Source organism: Takifugu rubripes, chromosome 2 (assembly GCF_901000725.2).
Source record: "Takifugu rubripes chromosome 2, fTakRub1.2, whole genome shotgun sequence".
NCBI classification, from domain to species: Eukaryota; Metazoa; Chordata; class Actinopteri; order Tetraodontiformes; family Tetraodontidae; genus Takifugu; species Takifugu rubripes.
In genome coordinates, this window is record NC_042286.1 from 8,358,495 (window position 1) to 8,382,839 (window position 24,345).

General features: G+C 46.9%; 1 protein-coding gene across 1 annotated transcript; it reads right to left on the minus strand.

Moving 5' to 3' along the window:
- Positions 1 to 352: 352 nt before the first annotated feature.
- mboat2a (membrane bound O-acyltransferase domain containing 2a) lies at positions 353 to 24,345 on the minus strand. Its single transcript, XM_029832653.1, has 13 exons — positions 23,883 to 24,345; positions 12,797 to 12,942; positions 10,001 to 10,078; positions 7,348 to 7,443; positions 5,805 to 5,860; positions 5,114 to 5,168; positions 4,550 to 4,736; positions 4,068 to 4,260; positions 3,807 to 3,910; positions 3,651 to 3,715; positions 3,410 to 3,542; positions 3,008 to 3,159; positions 353 to 2,411 (listed from the first exon to the last, which is right to left on the minus strand). Exons 1-13 carry the CDS (start codon positions 23,964 to 23,966, stop codon positions 2,198 to 2,200), a joined length of 1,563 nt encoding a protein of 520 aa, XP_029688513.1. The 5' UTR covers positions 23,967 to 24,345; the 3' UTR covers positions 353 to 2,197.

The following is a 24,345-nucleotide window of genomic DNA, read 5'->3' on the forward strand; positions in this document are numbered from 1 at the left end:
CCGGTATTTTCTTTTATATGCAAGGACTGCTAATGTCGAGTAGGCATTTCTTTCCATTGCAGCTCGGGGATGCTACAGCTGACATTTCACAAAATATTTAAGTTGTTTACAAATGTGCTGGGTTACTGATAATGAGGGCTGTGACCTTTGCACCAGTTTTTAAATGTACGGTACACATACAAGAGGGAATAAAAGGGTAAAAAACAAAATCTATATTCTTCTGAGGCTGTAACAAATGTGTGAAATGCTCTTATAATAACACTGTCATTTCTACATGTTCAATCAATATTATCAAAATTGTGTCCATCTATTTTTAAGACACCAATCGGCCTTTCAAAAGAAAATAAATACATTAGTGTTTAAAAATAATTTATCTTTATTTTTCCCCACATAAATCAGACCTTTAATGTACTGTTATACAAATCTTTCAATAAATTTCCTTCTGACACAAAAATAACCATTAAAGATACACAGGCAGACACGCGCACACAGTCATACCACAGGGACACATGCACACGCAGTCACACATGCTCGCATACACACAAAATAAAATGCGCCATTCTTGATTTGGCACTTTGGACGTATGGAGCAGTTTGCATTGATCTGCTGGTTTGGTTGGCCATGCAGTGCAAAATAAGAATAATTTTAAAAAAAGACCGTGTTTCATAGAATGACGTTCTTTTCCCTTGAGTGGGCCGCGAGCAGAGACAGCAAGCCCAGGCGAAATAAAGTTCACATTAGAACACATCGACATAAACGGACCACATGAATACTTACACGCTTACGCAGTTATGGCAGGAATATATGACTGTTAGAAAACCTTAGAAATGCAGAGTCCATCATTTGCAGCCCAATCTCTGTTTTGGGTTTTGCTTTCTTTTTTTAAAAAGCAAACTCCATCCAATCCCCCAGATCACTACCTGATAAAACAGATGCATTTTAGCATTGAGTCCCTTTAATGTCCCGTTTTAGTTGCCCTCGCTGCTACAACGTCCTTGATTACATCCATAAACACGTCACTTGAGGAGGAAATGAATCACCAGTCTGAACTGTGAGCTGCAGGAGGTTAAAGTCTTGACAGCTGCTCCGTTAATGCACCATGAGACCCGCTACCGTCACAGAATATGAAATCTGGCACCAGAGCCGCTCCGTTTCTGAATTTCGCACTGTGACGCCACAGAAATAAATAAGGTTTCCCACTGACAGGGATAAAACTGGATTTTTTCCACAAGGTAAAATGACAGCGTCCTCACCAGCTACTTTAGCAGTCCAGTGTTTCACCAATTAATCATATCAGTTCGGGTTTAAATAATGTTTAAACAGCTTCGAAAGCATCCTCGACAACCTGGTGAGTGAAAAACAATAAACGCCTTTAAAAGAAAAAAAAACAACAACACACAATCCTGAATCTGTAAAAGCAGATATGAATAATACTGAAGATAGCAGAAATAGATTTAGAATATCTCTTCAGTGCCAGAGCCGAGTTCCATTTCCCACGTCAGCTGATACATGCCGGTAAGAAGAAAGATGATAATGGATGTCAGATGAAGTTAGCACGAACACCTAAATACAAAAACACATTCAAGCAAACGCTTCTCCAGTCAAGATAAAACAAAAACAGACGATAAACCACGGATCCTAAGGCCTGTTTGAAATTGGCAGCTGATGATAAAGGTTATGTTTCTTTTACACGGACACTTTTTTTTTTTGTCCCTCCATCTTTTCTGACGCACGGAGGCTCATATTCAGACGACAAAAACCCTCCACCTACAGCGCTTCCTTTTATTATTTTTCTTTACAACCACGATGGCGAAACCACAGTTTGTGATCTCGCAGCACGCCGCTCCACAGACAAGTACATAGAGGGTTTAAGGCAGCTCGGAAGTCTTCATTCCCACTATTGTAAAGTAAAGTTAACAGCTATCATGTATTAGTTTACACCATGGCCATTGTTACGTCCTGGTCTTAAATCCAAGTCAATAGAATGAGCGCCGACTTTTTTTTTTTTCTTTTTTTTTGTCTTTTTTTGCTACTGAAACGTTTTCAACAGAACATTGACTCGCGTTTTCTGCCTGTTGGGGTTTTCAGAGCGTCCAATATTTGGTTCTGTGTTAGAGAAACGGACTTGCCCCGCTCCAGCTTTCAGTGGTTTCTAACGTTCCTGTGCTGATGGGACGGCTCGGTGCTGCCAAGGGCCTCATGAGGCCTTCTCCTTCTGGTTGCAGTTGTTGTCCGTGCTGCTGTGGGCCACCTGGCCGTCCTGCTGGAGGCCGACCGGCTGGAGGCCGTCCTGCTGGAGGCCGTCCTGCTGGAGGCCGTCCTGCTGCTCTTTGGTCTGTCGGCGTCTCGATTTGACAGGCAGGACCAGGACCACCAGTATGCAGAGGAGATGTAAACAGAAGTACCAGGACCTGCAGGTAAATCACACTCATAAATGAAAGGAAACCACTTCTTCTTTTACTTTTTTTTTATTTTAAGAAAGCCCAAAAGGATTTTTACCCACTCTGAAGCAAATTAAATGAACTGGTGCAAAAGAGAGGCAGAAGCAAGGAAACACGAAGAGGGCTGCACAGACAGGAACGGACTCCAGAAAGTCTGCTTCTGACAGTTTGTATAGACCCCCCCCGTCCCCCCACACCCCCCCACACACACACACACACACACACAGAAACAGGATGTTCCCCTCACACCCTACTCTGTCTGTGCAGCCATGGAGATCTGGAACTGAAAACATCTCACCTCTCATCCATGATGGTGACACTGACCCACATCACTACAGCTCATTTAGCAGCGACGTGCTGATTTAACAACCTCCACTTTGTTCCCTTCCTCGTTCCTTCGCTCATTAAACTGCCTCATTAGGCCTTACGACCAAACGAGCGAACCAGTGAAAACCAGTAAGTGAAAAAGGTTTGATGATTGTGACGCGGCTGTCAGTAAACCCCACTTTACTAGAGCAGAGGCTGCACTACTCGCTTCAAAAGCACCCTGCTTCATAAAAACATACCTGTAAAATTTGAGGGACGACCCCACGGCTAGTAGGACAAACGGCACCACCGTGTAGCTGATGGCGATCTGAGTGCACGCCCACGTGATGATGTCATAAACGCACTTGTGCGAGTCGGAAACAAGGAAGTGCGGCCTGATGTTGTGCCTCACCTGCAAGATCAGGAAATGCATCTGTGTTTTCATGTAAATGTAAATATAAACATCAGTTTCTGCTGTAATAACTGTGTAATAGTATTAAAGAAGCCTTAAACACATCTGTTACAACACATTTCTCTCCTTAACGATTAGGTTAGAGATCTTTGCTTTTATTTTGACATGACACCTAGTACGCGAGTGCATGACCAGGTAGAGAAAAGGTCGGATGTGAGCCGCTTTTGTCCCGCAGCGTGTGTGTACTCACTGCACGTGCGGCCATGGTCATGGCGATGCCGGTGACGAAGGTCAGGTAGTAGCCAGGGTACACTCCGTGCCACATGGCTGACAGCAGGAAAGTTGCGGCGGTGGGGTTGACGGGACAGCGCTCGTAGCACACCCTGAAGAGCAAGACACACGACATTTGGAACCAGAGCTGAATATTTTGTCTGTCCTACGACAACACTGTAAACACCTGAAGCGGGATAATATATCATTTAGTTTTTAACCTTTTGAGCCAAAGAGATGTCTGGATATTCCAGTTGTCTAAGAAACTCTTAAAACTTGTGGCGAACTAAAGGAGCACACAAACAATAAACCATTAGACAGGTTCCAAAAGTTTTGTTTCAGAATGGGTTAAAAAAAAAAAAATTAAAAAGCCAAACCTCAATATCCATAATTCTGAGATTTGATATCATATCCCACTGCGGGGAGCCGTCTACGTCGTATCCGCTGAAGCCAAAACCAGCGGCATTGTTGATGGCATCCGCTGCAGGAGAAAGAACACAAGCCGCAGGCATGAGTGCCGCTAATGAGGACCAGACGCAGACACACGAGCAACTCCAGCACTAGATGGCGCCATTACACCAGAATTCACAGGCAAAGCCTCGTTTCCATAAATGGAGACATTATTGAAGCCGACTCACCAAATGTCCACACAAAGTAGTATTTTGGCCGCAGAGCCAGCATGGCCAGGTAAAGGTAGATGACCTGCAGGTAGAAGGGCGTGGAGCTGACGAAGTCGTCGTCGATGGCGCGCTCCACGGGGAGGAGCTTGCACAGCGACAGATACACAAACAGCGAGATGGCACAGGTGGAGAGTTTGGAGATGACGGCGTTCTGGGCGGAGGTGAGAAACAATACACCAAATAAATGAATAACCACGTTAGGAATTCAAAGTGTTCCCCGGTTCTATTTTCAGCTAGTGTTCTTCCACACCCACATTTTAAGTCTATTGAACTTAGTGAATCTTATTTGAAGTTCAGATAAAAGTTTTTTCAGGGAGAAAAAACACAATTTGCCTTTGGGTTGATTTTGAAATGTCTGTTTTTGTTCCTACGAAGGGAACCACATGAATTATAATTGCTGCGCGTGCCTTCTACAATTCAACAGAAAGACGGAGCCGCACCTTCGGTGAAGGTTCATTCTGCTTGCACTTCCCATTCTCCTTGCCGTTGGCATTCTCCTGATGGCGAGGCTGGAAGCCCGTCCCTTCGATGAAGGCCTTGTAGTCATTGTAGGAGCAGGTGGGGCCGGCCAGGATCCCCATGAAGTTGCAGTTGTAGCTCAGGTACTCCAGCAGGCTGGGCATCCTCCTGAACAGCGGGGTGGGGTGGGGTGGGGTGGGGGACACTTGTTTGCATGGGCTGTTCAGGAGGAGGGGCAAGGCAAGGCCTCCCTGGAGAGGTTTTTATCTCTTTGTCTCTGAATTGAATCCAGGAAAAGTTCTGCAAACTGCGGTTAAAAGCCGAGGTTGGGGGCTCCACCATTATACCCTCTCAGTGAAATTAATCATGCGTCACAGCGACTGTCTGAGAAACTAATCCGCACACGTGAAGCAGGGCTGCAGCTATTCCAGGTAACCGCATGTGACAGGAAACCTCTCGCGTTGATTTGAGTCATTAGCTCTTATTCCGATCGCTCGTCTGCACCCGTTCACCTGAGGTAGAAAAAACATACCTGAGCCACATACCTGATAGCTAGGTATTTCTGATTGGGATTCAGCTGCGCATCTCGCTTGGTCAATCCTGCAGACAGACCCAAAGAGAAATACCATTACAGCGGCGACGCACATCACCATGGCAACAAAAGCAAGGGCAACTTATGGCACCAGATTTGTTTTGGCTTCTGTAATACACCCTCTCAGGTTCAACGCTGTTGCCTGTCTGGGACGCTGCATGTAGGACACGGGGGTTGAGAAGACGAATTAGTCTGATCGATGCTGCTCAGGTGACCGAAATTCCAGCGCGTTCCTCAGATTATATTTACTTTGTCACTGCAGCCTTTGTTCTGGAGACCTTCGCATTTGTCCTCATTAGACTGAGTGGACGCCGGCAGCTGTGGCGTCATGGGATATTATCACTCGGCTTGCTGAGTAATTTTAGGGAAATTCTATCTTCTGACAAATATTAATAATTGTTTTAATTAAATGAAGCGAAACTGCGAAGCAGCTGTAATGACTGTAAACATGAACTGTACATACAGGTATGAGCTTGTATTTAATAAATCAGCCTTTAAACACTCGGGAGGGGAGCGGTTTGCTCAAAGCCCTGTTATGTAACTGTGTTTATGTTCACTTCCTGGTTCACTGGGCCATTGTCCGCCGACACATCTGTCAAATTCTTTTAAACCCGCCAGCTTTGCTTTGCAGATGCTCAACTCACCGTCGTGGATTTCGAAAGCCATGCTGGTGATCTTCTGTGTTATTACCATCATGGGCCTGTTGAAGGACGTCACACAAGAACAGGTTAAAAATGTGAAACGGCTTCACTATATTTTCTTAAAGATTTAGCCCTTTTACTCACTCGACCGAAATTTAGAACTGCTAGTAAATATCAATGAAAACGTCGCAATATTGCACATTTGGTTACTCATCTGCCAAAGTGCCCAAACCAGGGATCTGCAACCATTATCAAAAGAGCTACTTTGCCCCCTCTTCCACCATAGAAAATAGTCTGGAGCCACAAATAAGTAACAGATCTTAAAAATTTTAAAGGTTTTCTTTATTTTATTTTACTTGTGACAACCACAGAAAACAGAAGTGCAGTGTGCATTTGTAGGCCTACTTTGAAAGAAATTGAACTAGTATTTGCAGGCCTACCTGAGGCCTTTCAACAGTATAATTGTGTAAAATTAAAATAAAAAGCAGTCTGCTAAATAATCTGCTAGTCTGCTAACTGCTAAATTGCAGCTAAAATTAGGACATTTTCTGAACAATTTCTCATTTGTTTTTAAAGTTGGTGAGTAGATGCTCTGTTATTTTTATGAAAGATTATTTTATATATTCTCTGTCTGTGAACAGCTTCTCTCTCTTTACGATCTCCTGAGCTGCCAAAAAACGAGCAGCTGTAGTTGATTGTGAGAGCTGATCCACTTCTGGAAAGATAGTTTGTTTTCTTCAGCTTTTCATTCACTCATCTTCAGTTGGGCATTTTCAGCGAAAAGCTCAGTGCTCGTTTTGAAAATGTCTTCCAACGTTCCATTTTTTGTTGTTGGATATTTTCTCGCCACATATTAAGCCAGCGTCGTTGGAGGTAAAGGCAAATGAATTTAACTATTTTCCTCTGAGATTTTTCTTTTTGGGGATTTTTTCATGGTTAGTTCACGGTTCGCACACTCCAAAAACCACCAGCAGGGAAAGGCGAGGGCCGTTGAGGTGGATGCGACACATATTTTAGTTGGTTTTAGTTATAAATAAAAAAACTTTTTTTAAAAATAAGATGGTATCAACTCAAACTCCAGGATAACTATGCAACAAACAAATAATAATATATGAATAAATAATAAATTAGGAAATAACGTTTATTTCCGTGGGGGAAGGGGGTTGTTGAGGCCAAAAGGGAGCCACTACTAAGGCACCCTGCGAAAAGCCGCAGGGTGCCGACCTCTGTCCTAAACTTTGGCATGATTTTATGGGGGAAGGTAGGGAAAGACTGAAATCACTGCTCTCAAAGAGGCAGTACGGGATTGCATTTGGTTGCCTAGAAACTAGCCACCCCCACCCTGCTGGGAGTACAGGCTGTCTGCTTGAACTGTCAGACGGTCTGGAGGAGTGGGAACCAACCACGTGCTATTACAGTCACAGTCGCTGCACTCCTGACGACAGAGCAGCGTGACTTATTTCCCTCTTGTGGAGGCTGCTTGCATCATACTAAATATGATGCATCAGAAACAGAGCAGGCACTGTTGTTTTTGACATATTCTTACCCTGTAAAATCTGCAGAGTACATGCCATAGTCAAACACGTAGACTCGTGTGATCTGACACAGGATAAGATAGCCGAGGGTCACGATGAAGCAGTACCTGCAAGGAGAGGAGGTAAAAATAAAGACAAAGGATTATGAAAATGAGGGTGTTTAAAAATCTGGGGAAAATGTTAAACTCGTGTCACGTGCAAGTACTACACAAAACACTACTAGGGGGAAAAAAGCTTTTCCATACTTTCTTCATTTGCTTCAAGGTCAAACCAAAGAGCAAAAATCAGGTTGGGTTCATCCCTGGGACACATTTTAGGAGAACCTGACAATGTTCCTTTGACAGAAGGAGGCTTAATGTAAAGAGGAAAAAGAGAGCAAGAGCCGGCCCAAGTCAAAGCAGGCCAGCGCACATTCTTCTCCTGCCAACAATCAGAGGATTGTGCGGTTGTGAGTGGGAGTCCGAGCAAGGCTGCATTGTCAACGAGACACAACGGGACCTTCTGGTGGTGGGAGCCGACTGTAGCCGTTGCCAGGCCGTTACGACACATTTACGTTGCTGCAACATGAAACACTTTCATACAGAGCTTCTAAATGCTGCAACACTAAATAGCACCAGAATCAGGTCTCTGCGCTGTGCCCCCCCCCCCCCCACATTGCTTTTTAGGTCTTTTTGTGTTTTGGGAAACTGCACGACTCAACCAAGGCGACCATATTCTCCAAGGTTCTCCTGACAGCATGCAGCTGGAGCCATCACGCAGGTCATGCGCAACGTGTGTCGCCGCAGCTGCATTAGCAGCAGGCTCCTGCCTTTATCCTCCTCTCATTTGTGTTTGTATAATTCGCTGCTCGGGAGGGGGGGGCGCGTTTTATTTCCACTCACGGCACCTCGGGGTGGAAATATTGGAAAAAAAATCAACCGGTCCCCTGCTGAGGCAGAACTGAGAGAAGGCGGCGCAGGTACGGAGAACATGCTGCGTGCTGCAAACAAACATCCGCCGGCTGACAGCGCTCCCTCTATGTTTGTGTACACATGGCTAATGCCTGGAGGCAGGTGTATGCCATGTTTACACAGACCGGGCACAGATATTCCGCTCCGTTTCACCCCGCAAGAGGGGCCGCGGCCCCCGCCGACCACTTCAAAGAATTTGATCCAAACAGACGAAGTATCAAAGTCAGCCATTTCTGAGTGTAAACCAGTCCCCGTTAGGCAAAGCGCTCCTAGACATGGTGTGTCATAGGATTTGCTTGAGACAGCACACAAAGAAAGTCAAACCAGTTGGCTCACTTTTCCAAACAGTAGGAAGGGCTGGGTTCATGTCAGACAAGCTGGTAGCGTTCCAAAACATTCCATCGCCCCTCATCATGTCCAACAGGTGAACTTCCGAAGAAAGTAGGGTTAGGGAGCGGCATCGGTACAAGATCCAGGGTAGGAAACATGACGCCTCGATGATGAGCATGACGTCAGACTAGATCCACACACGGGGTGGGGTGAGGGTGGCCTGGTAGCCATTTTCACAGTCCCCAAATAATTTTATCAACTCCATAAAGCTGTCAAACTGTGCCCTTGTCCCCCAAGGGTAGTGTGGTTAAGTGGAAGAACAACAAATTGCTGACAGGGAGAATTGCTGGACCGTTCAGCGCGTTTGACAAATCATAAAAGCTGTCCCTGCAGAAAGTACAATGTCTCCGAGCAGAGGAGGTTGAAGCGTGTCAAGTCACTTTAATCATTCGAAGCATGAGTTAAGCGGAGGACTTTAACCACGAGCATAGTTAAATCTGAAACTGTCACTAGAGTATTTGTTATGGGAGCCCGATGGGTTGAACGCCCCGAGCAAACACAGACATGTCAGTGTGTCTTGCCTCAGCGGGTAAATGTTACCTCTCGTGGGGTGGGGGGGGGGGTTTGTTTGTGCGTTTTGGCTGCAGTGACAGCTACATCAAAAATAGCAGCTTCCATTTCATACGAGCTGCGGACTCTGCTCGCCTGTACATTTACAAGAGAGACATGGCGAAATGCCAACCGCTTCCGCGTGGACGGGACTGGCTAGTGGAGGGTTTTCGTTTGAAGAGGCAACTAAACACTAAATAGTCGAGCATGTTGCATGCATTGGGTCATGGAGGGAAGCTCCATTCAGAGGTCACCTGCATGGATGACCTTGCGTACATCATCAAAAAAATATCACCTACCGTGTTTTGTGTGTGTCTGTGTGTGTGTGTGCGTGCGTGTCTCCTCACATTTACTATATATTAAGTACCAAAATCCTTACTGTGATCCTCAACTGGGGCCCCACAACTTGAAAAGGACTGTTTGAGGGTTAAGACATGGTCTTAGGGTTCAACTTGGGTCAGGGTTAGTGAGTTTGTTGGGATGGTTGGGTTTAAGCTGAGGAGCTGGGGAGTGTATTATGTCTATGAAAGTGCCCACAGAGACATGTCTGTGTCTGTGTGTATCTGTATGTGTCTCTGTGTGTGTCCGATAATGACTCATTGACTCAGATAACTGCCAGCCAACACTGCAACTGTGACTAAGGTTGGTGTCCCTGGAAAGCAAAGTCAAAGTCATGTTTATGCACCAAACTGTGACATTTCCCTGTTTTTGCAGGTTTTCTGTTGATTCCTAAAGTCAGAACCAAGAAAAACAAATGTGCCGCTTTCGCACTTACTTGTGCATATTCTCCAGGCCGGAGAAGACCATCACACTGTAGGACAGACCACTCTGCACCAAGAAATGGAGGGAGTACCTGTGGGGAGAGACACGGTGAATTATGTGGTTTTCAGCCTCTCTCTGCACCAGCTCTTCATTCATGGACAGGGGATACAGACGTATTTCATAAGAAACCTTTCACATGCTTCTTTGTCGCGACCTAATCCATCATTAAGAGACAATAATGGCCTTTCAAAACTACAGCCACACCATCAGCCTTGTGATGCAGGACCTTTGTCACCAGTAATGTCGTGCCTGCAGTCATAGGACAGAATAATGACGCTCATGTTTCACCCGGTTCTTAGTTGATTCACACCGTCTTGTTGCATCGTTACTGCGAATTCTGCGCAGACGTGTGTGGTGGCCAAACGAAAACAATTAGTGAACCCGACGCACGTAAACCTACAGCCAGATGGGTCAGTGAAGGGCAGCGTGACCGGCGTCAGGGCCTCCAGGAGATGCCACACTGAGCTATTATTAGCCAGTCCACAAAAGAGTGTGAGGTCATCAGAAAGGCAATTAAAACAGACATAACGACACATTTCAGAAGGGGGAAGAGGATGCCTGTGTGTGTGTGTGTGTGTGTGTGTGTGTGTGTGTGTGTGTGTGCGTGCGTGCCTCTAGTCACATCTTGGCATTCCTCATGGGTGGACTGCAACGCACGATATCACACCAACCATTACGGCTTCTGCTCATCAAACGCTGTTTCAGCTGCCTATAGTGACTTTTGAATCATTGTCCACAGTGTTATTTTAAACTCGGGTTACAAAAGAGGGGAAAAACCACCTTCAAACTAGAAACATGTTTTGGGCAGAGTCACACCCGGCTTTTAAACAGGTGCCCATTTACAGCTCAGTGCCCACAGTTTAAACTTTGTTTCACTTCCTTACCATTAGCATATTTCTGCTGAGTCAATCAACACCCTTCCAAACCCTGTAAGCAGCTCAGCGATATAAGTTTAGGTGATATCAGCATATTATCAGCATTTATATAGATGATTGTTATTATACATGATTGTTCAAATTTTGTGACCCCTCCCAGCCTCGACAAACAACCTGAGCTGACCCCGCTCCCTGTGGTTTGATCCATCTGTCGCCGAGAGGATCAGATAAAAACTCCGTCACCAGGAGATCCGACGGAAAGCTAATACAACACCTGGTTAGCATATTCCTGAAAGTGTTGCTTTAATGCCCGACTAGTGGTTTCTCTCCATTTACAAGCAGCATAGGCACACTCAGAGGCAACACACTGCCTGTTCCAGAGCAACATCAGTTACAACATAATCAAGCCATTAAGAGGAATATGAGCCAAGTAGGACAGAGTGACAAAGGGAAGTGGGGAGAAAAACAAAAACCAAAGCAGACAGGAACAGCGCAGTTCCTCTAGTGTTGTTCTGTAAATGTCTGTCAGATTTAGGTTTTGTATTTACAAGGTTGAAGCCCAAAATATTAATGGGATGGGAAAAAAGCAAAATAAATGGATTATGTAGTGCCTTACTGCTGGAGTATATATAGGCAGGGAATAGGATAACCTATGAGACAAGGATAACCTATTGTCTGAGACAAGTAAACAAGCTGCTGATATAAAAACCCATAAGTTCTGAAAGTGTCTCAGTCTGTTCCCACTGATCTTTATATTTCATGACCACAGACATGCAGCTGAAGGTGAGAATGAATTAATGATGTCAGTCAGTCAAACTGTCAGCAATGACAGCTCATAAAAAATTAACGCTGAAATTTAAACCCATTACACATTTAATTTTAAAACAGTTGTTTGTAATCCCATTCTGTTCTAATACAATATTAATATATACTAGTTTAACATTCAAACTGCAAATAAATCCAGTCATGAATAATTGGAAATTATATTTTCAGATTCAGTAACTACAAGCAACTAATCAAATGAAGACATAACTAATTTTTTAATAACTTTAATAACTCAGATTTTCATTGGATAGGTACATGTTTTATTCATAAAAAGGAAAAAAAAATACAAAATCTTCTTTGTTTTTATTCCCCAAACCCATTGATCATCATAAATATGTAAAGACCAAAAGCAGAGCAAACACAATTTTTCCTTAAGTGTAACTAATTATGAGCAATGTTTGGTTAACTTGTCCACAAACGATAGTGTATTATGTCTCTGAAGTTCATGGAGTGGCATTCTGGGAAATGTAGTTTGCAGATAACTTCCATTATTTAATTAGTTATACTTGTTACCTCTGCAGAGCAGGTTATGTGATAGCCATCATCTGTTTGTATGTTTGTCGTCTCTTAGCAAAATAACTCCAAAAGCTAAGAATCTGTTTTAATGAACATTTTAGAAAATGTTGATAATGAGCCAAGGAAGAGCTGATTAAATTTTGGTGACGTTCTTAATTCCAGAGGACCGAGGGGCTTTGCCCATAAAGCATCCTACTATGTTATATAACCTTGTATTACTACTGCCTATATACACACTATGCTATGGGTGTAAGTCACTCAGGTCTGTGCTCTTCAAGTGATTTTTTTTCTAGTTTTCTTTATGTTTCTATCTTATATCTATAAAAGAAATAAATTATAGATAACATTGATTTAAGAAGTTGACATAATGATGTAACATGAGCACAGGCTGCAGGAGAAGAATCACCAACAGAATAGGAAGGAAGGAAGGAAGGAAGGAAGGAAGGAAGGAAGGAAGGAAGGAAGGAAGGAAGGAAGGATTTCACACTATTTGGCATGGAAACTGTGTCAAGATGAGCAGAGCTGTGACTCACCAGCCAAAACAGAAGAGAGCCAAGTAGGAGCCCAGCAGAGTGGCCACCACATGTCTGATGAAGGGACTGGTCTTACTGGGATGGAGGTAGATCCGGAACCACACAGCCATCAGCAAGGCGAACAGCTGGCACGCCACAAAGTTAACCTGAACCCAGGGAGACAGTGGGGAGAAAAACAATGTAAGAGATGAATAAACTCAGGGCGGAGCTGGGAACGAGTCCATGTTCCCGCATGTGGCAACTGGGATTACCACACACACACACACACACACACACACACACACAAAGTAAAAGCTTCCAGATTTATCCTTCGCCCATCTCTGCCGTAAATCTTCCTTAACCAGCACAAAAAACACATGCAGACACCAAAACTGTGACAGCATTAACATTAACATGCAAGAGCTGCTGCACCAGTAAAATTACAGATTACATAAAATGTCGATGCAGACGGAAAATCCCATTATTTTAATGTTAAGATGTGAATCAAACCAATATTCACAGTTCAACCGTTAATGGCACCTCCAGTGATGCTGCTGGAAAGACAGAACGGTGCGCTGTATTTAGGTCAGGCTTGATGACGATCAGTGAGCAGCAAATAAGTGCAAACACCATCCATTATCAGTCTATACGTCCTAAAAGATTAATGAGAGCGAGCATGAAGGACGGAGGGGCGGGGGGAGGATACAGCTGGACCATGCAGGGGCGCTTTTTATTTGCACCATTACATACATACACTTTCGGACGGCCTCGAAAAGGTTCTGGACCACCATCCGGCGTCTGAGGAGGGGGAAGCAGTGCACTGTCAACACTGTGTATAGTGGTGATGGTGTGCTGCTGACCTCAACTCGGGATGTTGTGGATCGGTGGAAGGAATACTTCGAGGACCTCCTCAATCCCACCAACACGCCTTCCAGTGAGGAAGTAGGGCCCGGGGACCTGGAGATGGGCTCTCGTATCTCCGGGGCTGAAGTTGCCGAGGTAGTTAAAAAACTCCTCGGTGGCAAGGCCCCGGGGGTGGATGAGATCCGCCCAGAGTCCCTTAAGGCTCTGGATGTTGTAGGGCTGTCGTGGTTGACTCGACTCTGCAACATCGCGTGGACATCGGGGGCAGTGCCGCTGGATTGGCAGACCGGGGTGGTAGTCCCTCTTTTTAAGAAGGGGGACCGGAGGGTGTGTTCCAACTATAGGGGGATCACACTCCTCAGCCTCCCTGGCAAGGTCTATTCAGGGGTACTGGAGAGGAGGGTCCGCCGGATAGTCGAACCTCGGATTCAGGAGGAGCAATGTGGTTTTCGTCCTGGGCGTGGAACAGTGGACCAGCTCTACACCCTCAGCAGGGTCTTCGAGGGTACATGGGAGTTTGCCCAACCAGTCCACATGTGTTTTGTGGACTTGGAGAAAGCATTCGACCGTGTCCCCCGGGGGGTCCTGTGGGGGGTCCTCCGAGAGTATGGGGTGTCGGGCCCGTTGATACGGGCTGTCCGCTCCCTGTACGATCGGTGCCAGAGTTTGGTCCGAATTGCTGGCAGTAAGTCGAACTCGTTTCCGGTGAGGGTTGGCCTCCGCCAGGGCTGCCCTTTGTCACCGATTCTGTTCATAATTTTTATGGACAGAATTTCTAGGTGCAGTCATGGTGTTGAGGGGATCCGGTTTGGTGACCTCAGGATCGCGTCTCTGCTTTTTGCGGATGATGTGGTCCTGTTGGCTTCATCGGCCCGTGACCTCCAACTATCACTGGATCGGTTCGCCGCCGCCTGTGAAGCGGCTGGGATGAGAATCAGCACCTCCAAATCCGAGGCCATGGTTCTCAACCGGAAAAAGGTGGAGTGCCTTCTCTGGGTAAAGGAGGAGATCCTGCCCCAAGTGGAGGAGTTTAAGTACCTCGGGGTCTTGTTCACGAGTGGGGGAAGAATGGAGCGGGAGATCGACAGGCGGATCGGTGCGGCGTCCACAGTAATGCGGGCTCTGCACCGGTCCGTTGTGGTGAAGAGAGAGCTGAGCCGAAAGGCGAAGCTCTCGATTTACCGGTCGATCTTCGTTCCTACCCTCACCTATGGTCATGAGCTTTGGGTCATGACCGAAAGAACAAGATCCCGGGTACAAGCGGCTGAAATGAGCTTCCTCCGTAGGGTGGCTGGGCTCTCCCTTAGAGATAGGGTGAGAAGCTCTGCCATCCGGGAGGAGCTCGGAGTAGAGTCGCTGCTCCTCCGCGTTGAGAGGAGCCAGATGGGGTGGCTTGGGCATCTAGTCAGGATGCCCCCTGGACGCCTCCCTGGTGAGGTGTTCAGGGCATGTCCCTCCGGTAAGAGACCCCCGGGGAGACCCAGGACACGTTGGAGAGACTATGTCTCTCGACTGGCCTGGGAACGCCTGGGGATCCCTCCGGATGAGCTAGAGGAAGTAGCTGGGGAGAGGGAAGTCTGGGATTCTCTCCTTAGGCTGCTGCCCCCGCGACCCGACCCCGGATAAGCGGCAGAGAATGGATGGATGGATGGATGGACATTTGATAGTTTTGAGGTTTTGTTTCACTCTGGATACAAAGATACACATGCATCAAAGGCCTCTTCTGTCCCTGTGTTATCGTTGTGTGTGTGTGTGTGTGTGTATGTGTGTGTGTGTGGGGGGGCACTAGATATGTTTAGCAGCCTGAACAGACTGTGGTCAAGCAAATCCATACTGATGTGTCACTTATCACATTAGCAGCATAGTTTTATTGGACAAGTGTGAATTTGCTTTTCGATACGATGCCCTAAAAACGACATCTCCCCTAATCTGAGAGCCGTTTTTTAACGGCGGTTGTGTTTAAGCCACGAGGCCAAGTGTCACTTTCCACTTCCACTGACCGGCCACCCTGGTGTCAGTCGGGTGTCCCACCCTCGTTACGGTGACGGATTTATCGACATGACCCACAGAGGCAAAAATAACCAGCACTGGACAAAACGGAGTTGCAACACACATTACAGGAAGAGAAGTTACAAAAAAGACAGATCTTCATTCTGAAACTTGCTGTATACTAACCTGCTGGATATGAGGTGATTATGGGTGTTTGTGATGCTGCGTTCATATATTGATCTCTTTGACTTCTGTCTTTGCACAGCCTGAGATTAGCGGAAAACAGAAACAGCCCCCGCCTCAACGTCAACATGCTGCTTTGTAGGGAAAGATCTGGCATGGGAGATTGGAAGGGCGTGACAGCCGAATTGTTCCGAGGAAAAAGTTTTAAGTGTCAGCAGGCCGAAGCTCAGTCCGAGCAGCACATCAGCCGCCAACAATCCACTTTTCAAGGAAGTTAAAAGCAAAGAGGAGACCTCAAGTGAGCAGCAAACCCTCCAATTTCCCCACATTCCAACGGCCCCTCGAAACATCATTTCAAAAGGCAGAATTCCAAGATGAATTCCATAAGAATGGGTTGTTACAGCTGCAGCATCAAAGAACTGAGTTCAAGTTTGATAAAAACCAACAGTTGCAAAGAGAGGAGCGTTCCAATTCCTCCCCGCTGTGGCAGGATGCAAAAGACGTGCATGAGAGGAGCCGAGAGACGGGTCGGCTGATAGCCGATGCAAAGTTGGTGGCGCAGAAGACTCATGGCTGCAGGACGTGCAGGTTACAGGTTCAATGGGGTGAGAATAACTTAATACACCACAACACGGCAGAAACAACAACCCCTGAACGTTTCAAGAGACGCCACAGTTCTTGATATCGACTGGCTTTGTTAACACAAGAGGTTAAAAGCGTTAAAAGCACTTGTGTTTCTGACAGCAGTCCTTCACTGAAGAAACATTTTGCAGCAGACAGGCTTCCGTTTCTTCATCCATAATACATGCAACTTTTCCTCCATTACTGATTCCCTCCGAGGTCAACCCTCACCCCGGGGGTACAGAACGCTTTGTTTTTGAATGCAAGTCATAAATACCTGTGCTGAAAGGAGATAAAACTCTCAATTTGGGATAAATTACCTGCTGAAAACCTTAGAATAATGGGCTCGGCCCTTAAAAATACTGAAATATGATTTTTTTTGGGAGCTTAGCACTCAAACACAATCCAACTTATAGAGTTTAATAAACTGAACTGTAATGACATATTTAATAAGGTCTGATGAAATGCTTATGAACAGTGTTACCTAGTTCCTGAATGCTTTTTATCGGGACAGCAGATAAGAGGCATCACATGAGCTGCGTATCATCGCTGTGCAGCTGCCACTGCCCTCAACTCGGCTCCGAGACGCCGCGCGGTGGACCGACAGACAAGCTGGCAGAGGAGAACCGGCAGAAGACAGCAAGTCATTCAGAATGCTGCAGGAAGAGGCAGAAGATAAGACGGCTCCCTGAAGCTCATTGTTGAGTGAAATAAGAGCGTGCACGTCCATGTCGCAGAGTGAGGGAAACATAAAGGTCTGGAGGGCTACAGCCCCGCTCCCCCTTCACGCCACTCACAACCAGTATTTCACCGTGTCGCCTCCCAAATGTTTCTCTGTGTCTGCACATTCCAGGACTACCAGCAAAAGACCTTCTACACCCAAAAGGCTGGTTTAAATCTGCTGTGACTGTCAGAGATGTGACGACTGCAGAGCATCGCTTTCCAATGCTCCAAAAATGTCAATTCCAAGACGGGTGGCAGAGGCGCCCACAGCAGGTTAATAACACTGTAATAAAGTCCAGTCTTAATTAATGGAAAAATGCTTATTTTGCAAAGTCTGTTTAAATGTAACACAGCGTATGGACCAAGTTCCCACAAGACACCGAGACAGATAAAGATCTCAATAAAACTGGCTTGTTGAGTCCTTAGAGCATCCTGAGGTGAAGCTTATTTGCTGAGCTCAGGTCATCGTAGTGCTCCATAAAGCTGCAGAAACTCCCTGGGTACACACACACACACACACACACACACACACACACACACAGGTTGAACGCTAAACACACTAATAAAAGCGGGCGACGAGTGCGCCGGTTTGCGTGTCTGCACAGAAATTAGGCGGTAGAATTAGCCCGTCATTAACATAACAACCCATTTCCGTGTCATTAATGGACTAAAGACCAAGGCGGTGGGCAGTAACATTGTTGATCATTACTCCATCTGATTAGTCAGCCATATGGACACACCCAGCCACCCAGCACAGGCAGCACCCAGCCACCCAGCACAGGCAGCACCCTGCCACCCAGCACAGGCAGCACCCTGCCACCCTGCACAGGCAGCACCCAGCCACCCTGCACAGGCAGCACCCAGCCACCCAGCACAGGCAGCACCCAGCCACCCTGCACAGGCAGCACCCAGCCACCCTGCACAGGCAGCACCCAGCCACCCTGCACAGGCAGCACCCAGCCACCCAGCACAGGCAGCACCCAGCCGCCCAGCACAGGCAGCACCCAGCCACCCTGCACAGGCAGCACCCAGCCACCCTGCACAGGCAGCACCCAGCCACCCTGCACAGGCAGCACCCAGCCGCCCAGCACAGGCAGCACCCAGCCACCCTGCACAGGCAGCACCCAGCCACCCAGCACAGGCAGCACCCTGCCACCCTGAACAGGCTTAATTTATTTCCATCGGCACGGTGAAGAAGGAGGGGGGTGCATGGTCCCTCCCACCGATCATACACTTAATTTGGACACCTAGACATGATTCACTTCATAAAGCTGCACTGAAGACATTTATTACAGTCATAAAGGGCTATAAATTGATAAAGCCGTCTTGACACCACAATAAAGTCCCACATACATAGATATAAAGGCATGCATTTTACTTACACACACACACACCCACCCATACACACACCCTGAGTTTTAATGCCTGCAGCTGATCCACAGCTCCCAGTCAGACTCTACTGTCAGACAGACTATTAATAGCCCCGATGATCAACCGTGGCCCTGAAGACAGCCAACAGCAGTGGTCCAGAACAGCACACAATCTGGGCGTGCGTGCGCGTGTGTGCGCACGTGTGTGTCCCAATCTCCAAACTACAGGACTGATTTGGTGCACTGAGCTTTTGTTCTTGTGACCTACAGCAAAGTGCAACCAAGTGCATGAGTGGGACAAGATGGACCAAGGAACAGACGTCAGAGGTCATGAAAGGAAAGGAAAAGTTATTTAGCTTATACTCTTAAAGAGTCAGTGTGACATCATTGCGTAGTGAATCATCCCATCAACACGCTGATAAATATGTGTGCATGATACATATCTGAGCATCGTTTCAAAGTCGTCTTATCCATTGACCTACCTGCACAGGGATGCAGCCACTCTCGGCTTTTTTAAAGCCTCTCATTCCAAGTTTTTGGGTGCGATGCAGCAAATACGGTTAATCCGGCAAGATTTATTAGACATCAAACAAAGAGGACAGAAAAAATTAATTTGTTCATGACTCCTAGGCCTCAAGATGCTGCGTGTCAGCGTGTAAAAAAAAACACGGGTGAATCAAAAGCTGTTGGTTTGGTTTCTGGCCTAGTAATACTCGATGTTTATGTTCATTTTATGTCTGGGTTTCATAAAGAGCATGTCTAAGGATCATGCTGCATCGGGATACCAAAAGTAACCGTATCTGGAAAATGTATGTCTGTAGCTTCTGTTGTACAGTAAACGTGTGGTGGGCTCGTCGGAGCCTTTTAAGTTAAGTATTGCACAATTTAAATCGCTTATACTCAAGAAAGTGTCGCTTTTCTAGGAACTAGAAAACAGATGGGAGCCTCTAGTCACAGGAAAGACTCTAGAGGTGTCTGTAGGGTCGCTCAGAGCTGTTCACAAACAAATATTCCAGCCCTCGTAAACTGAAAAGTCAAGTGTGGCGAGGAGGCAAGGAGCAAAGATGAGGACTCTTCACTTGGTAGTGTCAGTGGAGGGTTTTTAAGCTACAGTGATGCAAATCAATGCTGATCAATAAAATCCAGGAACTCAAAGAAATAAAAGAGCTACTGCTAATTTATGCATAAAAATTAGCAAAATAATATCCCCAATATAACAACAAATACCCTAAATATCTACGCAAACCACTGATACTCCAGCACTAAACACAACTGCTTTAAAACACAAGCCCAGGGGTGAGTGTGCAGAGAAACCCAAACCTGCCCTCATCAGACGTCACCATTACAAATATAACTGATGACTGGCTGGGCTGAGTCACGCGAGTGACCAGCAAACGTGCACGTAGTTGCAGTAAGACAGCGCTGCAGGAGATACAGAGACCGTTCCCAACAATAGCTATGGCTACTGCTAGCAGCAACATGCGTCTTTAGGAAACCCTGCATCCAAAAGCCAGCCAAGGGGTAGAGTAAGTGGGGTTAAAGAGAAAATAACAAATAGAAAACACTAATCCCCAACTTGTAAGGCTCAATCTGATGATAATCATCAGGCTTAACCCGAGGAAACAGCCTTAAAATGTCGTTCCTGCTAAAACAATGTGTAATTTGGCCTACTGAGACTGTGACAACATACACGTGGATTAACTACAGCACACAGCAGAAACAAGATCAACATAAGATGATAAAAGACTGGCCTCCTCGCTCTCCAGCGGACAGTGATGTTATAAACATGGCCGAGTCTCTTCATTTTCCCAGGAGGAATCAGACATGCTCGTGTTGGCTGCACGCAGGCGGGCAGCAGCACTCCATCAGGGAGAGCTGAGGAGGGAAGAAAAATCAATTGGAAGGCGAAGACTCCCCAGAGGAGAGCCAATTAAAGATGCAGGGGAGGTAGGGAAATGCTGCCGAGTCCCCGGGGCTTAAAAGTAAGACCAACAGTCCCAAGGCACAGGGCTTGGGGGACGGGGTCCTCAGCAGGGGGCCTCATTGGAGGAACCAAGCGGAGGTTCTTCACCAAAACTCCCAGAATTCTCCCAAGAATGAGGCTCCATGTCTTTCAACCTCTTCCTTTCAATTAGTTCACCTGCATGGTTTGAGAGCAGGCAGAAACCGGGCAGAACCTCAGCCCCGCGTGTGTTTAGCCGCCTATTGTCCAACAGCCCCGCAGACAGAGCGTCAAAAGAGCGCCTGTTTTCGTGACAAAAGACGCAGCCTCCGACTGTGACATACCGCCATCCAATATGTCGCCTACACAGAAGGCAGCTTGTAGTGACTGCACAGCCTCTTTTTGTCGCCACAGCACGCACGATGGCCACCGGCAGCGTCTGTGTGCTGTATCAGACTTTACTGGTCCGTTTAAATAATTAACGATCTGCAAAAACACCGACGCCGTTTCCTTTCTTTGCTGCGCCGCTGTTTAACCACAAGAGACCGAAGCCAGCAGTCGTCCCCGTAAGTGCCACAGTGCAGAAACATATTTGCATATAAACACAGCCGACATCACAGGCAAGTCCAGGACAAATAAAGGATCACACACATTCGGACGCATTCAGGGGCCTTGCGATACGTTGGCCACGGCAGCCCGCGATCGAACCCGTGACCTTCGGGTCAGAGCGGCCACTCTGATCTGCAGGGGCTCCGTCAGCCACAGCAAACATGTTCATGTTGGGCCGAGACAAAACAGGAAACCAATTCAGACTAGAGTTCTTTGACATTAGGGGTGATAACACATGACCGATAAGATAAGCTCATACTTTGTGCGATAATATTGGTTAATTATTATCGTGTAATATTCAACATCCGTATCAGATATTATTTTTAGTTCAATCAAGCTAAAACTCTCCGGATGCACATATTTCTCATCAAGGTATGAAGTAAAACTTTTTTTTTTTTTACTTTTTGCAGCATACAACCTGGAAACTGAGCTCCAATCCGAAAATATGATGCAGCAACATTGCTGGGAAACCTATGACAGAACCCTGCTGAGATCCGACGGTGATTCAGGAAGAAGCGCAGAAAGCTGCAAGGCCGCCGGTTAAAGCAAATCAGATCAGCGCTCAGCCGCGTGCCGATCAATGAAGGCGCCGGGGGTGTGACGGGATGAGGGAGCATGAAGCTAGCCTAAAGGAACCGGCTGCAGCCTGAGTGGACACGAGATGGATGGGGAACAAAGAAGCTGGGAAGGAGTCAGAATCTGCCGGGCGGAACGCCGTCGGGTCAATGTCTTCAAGATTTATAGCAGCACTTTAGGCTGGATGCTGACCTCCACTCAAGGTTTATGACGAGCACATACAAAGCAGCTTAATTCAAATGATGGAGATGCAGCTGCTGGCGAGATGTGTAATTTGAGCCCGTCCACTTTAGCCCTCCTCTCCCCTCCCTCCTCCCCTGAATTAACCTCCACTCCCCACCCGGGAGGGGGGGTGTGTTTTAAAAAGGAGATCAACCTGTTTATATAATCTTGCTCTGACAATTAAAAAAAAAAAATGGCCATAAAACACACAACAATTAAAGCAAACGGAATAAATATTTGATATTCAGTCCATTTTATTTGGGGGGGGGGGTTAAAGTTGGAGCAGTTTCCCACATTTACATACATCAGCGTGTAACAACAGGCGACACCCTTTCCTATAAGAGACGGGCCTTTAAAGCAACACACGCACGCCGCTTCTGAAGGGAGGAACGTTTGTTTACGTGTTAATTTGGTGATTTTTTTTAAAAATTCAGGGCTGGAAATAAAGAAAATAGAGAGAAGACATGAGAAAGCTTCCGTTTGACGCGTTCAACGAGGGGCCACGCTACTGCCAGATGCTCAACACACACTGGCACCGCGGGCAGAGCGCTTGGCAGGAAGTGAAGGTAAGTTGCGTTGGCTCAAACGATGACACCTGTCCGACAAGACAGCGTTGAGGTCTGACGGCCTGTGCCTGCGTGCGCCATTTGTCCGCATTCAAATGGGACAAATACAAATATATCAACAGACACGCCAATAATTCAAGCGACGGAGCTCCCGGCGGCACCGGCGTGTCTCTGTGGGGAAACCACACAGTCCCCGAGCTTCCAGCAACTCATTTACACTGAGCCCCAGCCTCCCTGCCAGCCACTGGTGGTTTATCCAGCCCCAGTCTGGATAGGCACCAGAGTAAACTAAGAAAATGGGCAGGTAAAAGTGGATGTTTAACTGTGGGGCCACAGAGTTCAGCAGTCAATGTTTGAGTTCACACTTTTGAACGGTGACATGAATTTTGACTGATACCAAAGCTTTTTCATCATCGCAGGGACTCTAAAGACAACAGGGTAAACTGCCCTTTTATCAGGCTGTAGGTAAATCGGGTCCGCCATGCAAAACCAGCGACAACCACACTGTTGGAAGGACGATATGGGTCTGAGAGAGCTCAGCCAACAGCTGAGACAGCAGCAGAAAACACCGGGAGGCTGCTCAGAAAGCCCACAGCTGATGATCCGCTGTGACATTCGTGCAGGCTTTATCTGCCCACATCACTGTTCCAGGAATGCACTTTAAATACTCACAGGGAACGACCAGGTGGGTGTGGTGTCTGCAAATCTGAAATCTGCTCAGCGTTCCCTGACCACGAAGGCCTGGTGTCCTCTCTCCCTCTCTCATAACCAGCAAGGTGAACACACACACACACACACACACACACACACACACACACACACACACACACACATACACACACAACTTTGTCATGCTGAAGTGTGTTGCATTGTGCGTGGATTACAAAATGAATATGTGGGCTTTTGGTTTTTTTGTTGCAGTAAATACCTTCCAAAGATGAACTCTGGTGTCATCCGAAATAGCAACACCATATTATGGCTTAAATCCCCGCATCATTGCCATTTGCAGGCCATTTATCATCTCCCAACAATAGATTGGGTTGTCCGCTGCGTGTGAAATGCTACACAACAGCAGACGCGGCCTGAAACGACTACTATTGTGCTAACTTTGGGTGGAAATGAGTCCTGGTTACAGGGATGATCCTCGAAAATGATCCCGTAATTCAGTAATCGCTGGCCTGGCGTCTGAGCATCGACGGGATGAGACAAAAGCAATTAGCAGCGTGTTTGATGACGGGAGCCGAACGCCAACGCCGAGCGTGTGCTGAGCTGTCCTGAAAGATAGAAAGGCTAAGCTAACGTTTGGGAAGAATAGCGCGGCGCACTGCGAGCCTCTGCTAACCTTATATGCAGACACGCTAGCCACGTCCTGGAAATAACCCACTGCCTGTTAACACAAAGACTCGGATCACACACCGATTATTTTACGTCCAAAAACATACCTGGTCGAGAGGGAGGTTTATGATTTCGCTTATGGGCTGCAGCAGAGTTGATCCGGTGCAGGATGCTGTCGTTTGGGTAGCCATGCTCGGTCGGTGTCCGTAAATCCTTTCTCTCTCCTCCCCCGGTACTCTGGACTCCCCTCGGCTGCTGGGATGATAAGTACGCTGCTGCTGCTGCCGCCGCCGCCGCCGCTGCTGTTGTTGCGACGGGCTGGACACTTGTCATCCACTGCACACATCCAACAGAGAGGACCAGACGGAGACAAGAGGACTCCCCCCTCTGCGCCTTGCTGTTCGTCCGGCGTCCGTGGGCGGCCCGCTCCTCGCTGCCGACGCTGCGTGAATACAGTGGGGCTCGGCACAGATACGGAGTTTTATCCACGCGAGACGTCTCCGTGTGGCGAAAATCGTTTTAAGAATCCTGCGTCGCCGTTCAGTTAAACGCAACCCGGCAGTTTTGCGC

Bases quoted from the DNA above. Each gene is read 5' to 3' on its own strand.
- mboat2a (XM_029832653.1), bottom strand. From the start codon at position 23,966: ATGGCTACCCAAACGACAGCATCCTGCACCGGATCAACTCTGCTGCAG. The intron at 4,737-5,113 runs GTATGTGGCTCA...CCCGCTGTTCAG, and splicing joins CAGAAATACCTAGCTATCAG to GAGGATGCCCAGCCTGCTGG. The intron at 3,160-3,409 runs GTGAGTACACAC...CTGATCTTGCAG, and splicing joins TGACCATGGCCGCACGTGCA to GTGAGGCACAACATCAGGCC.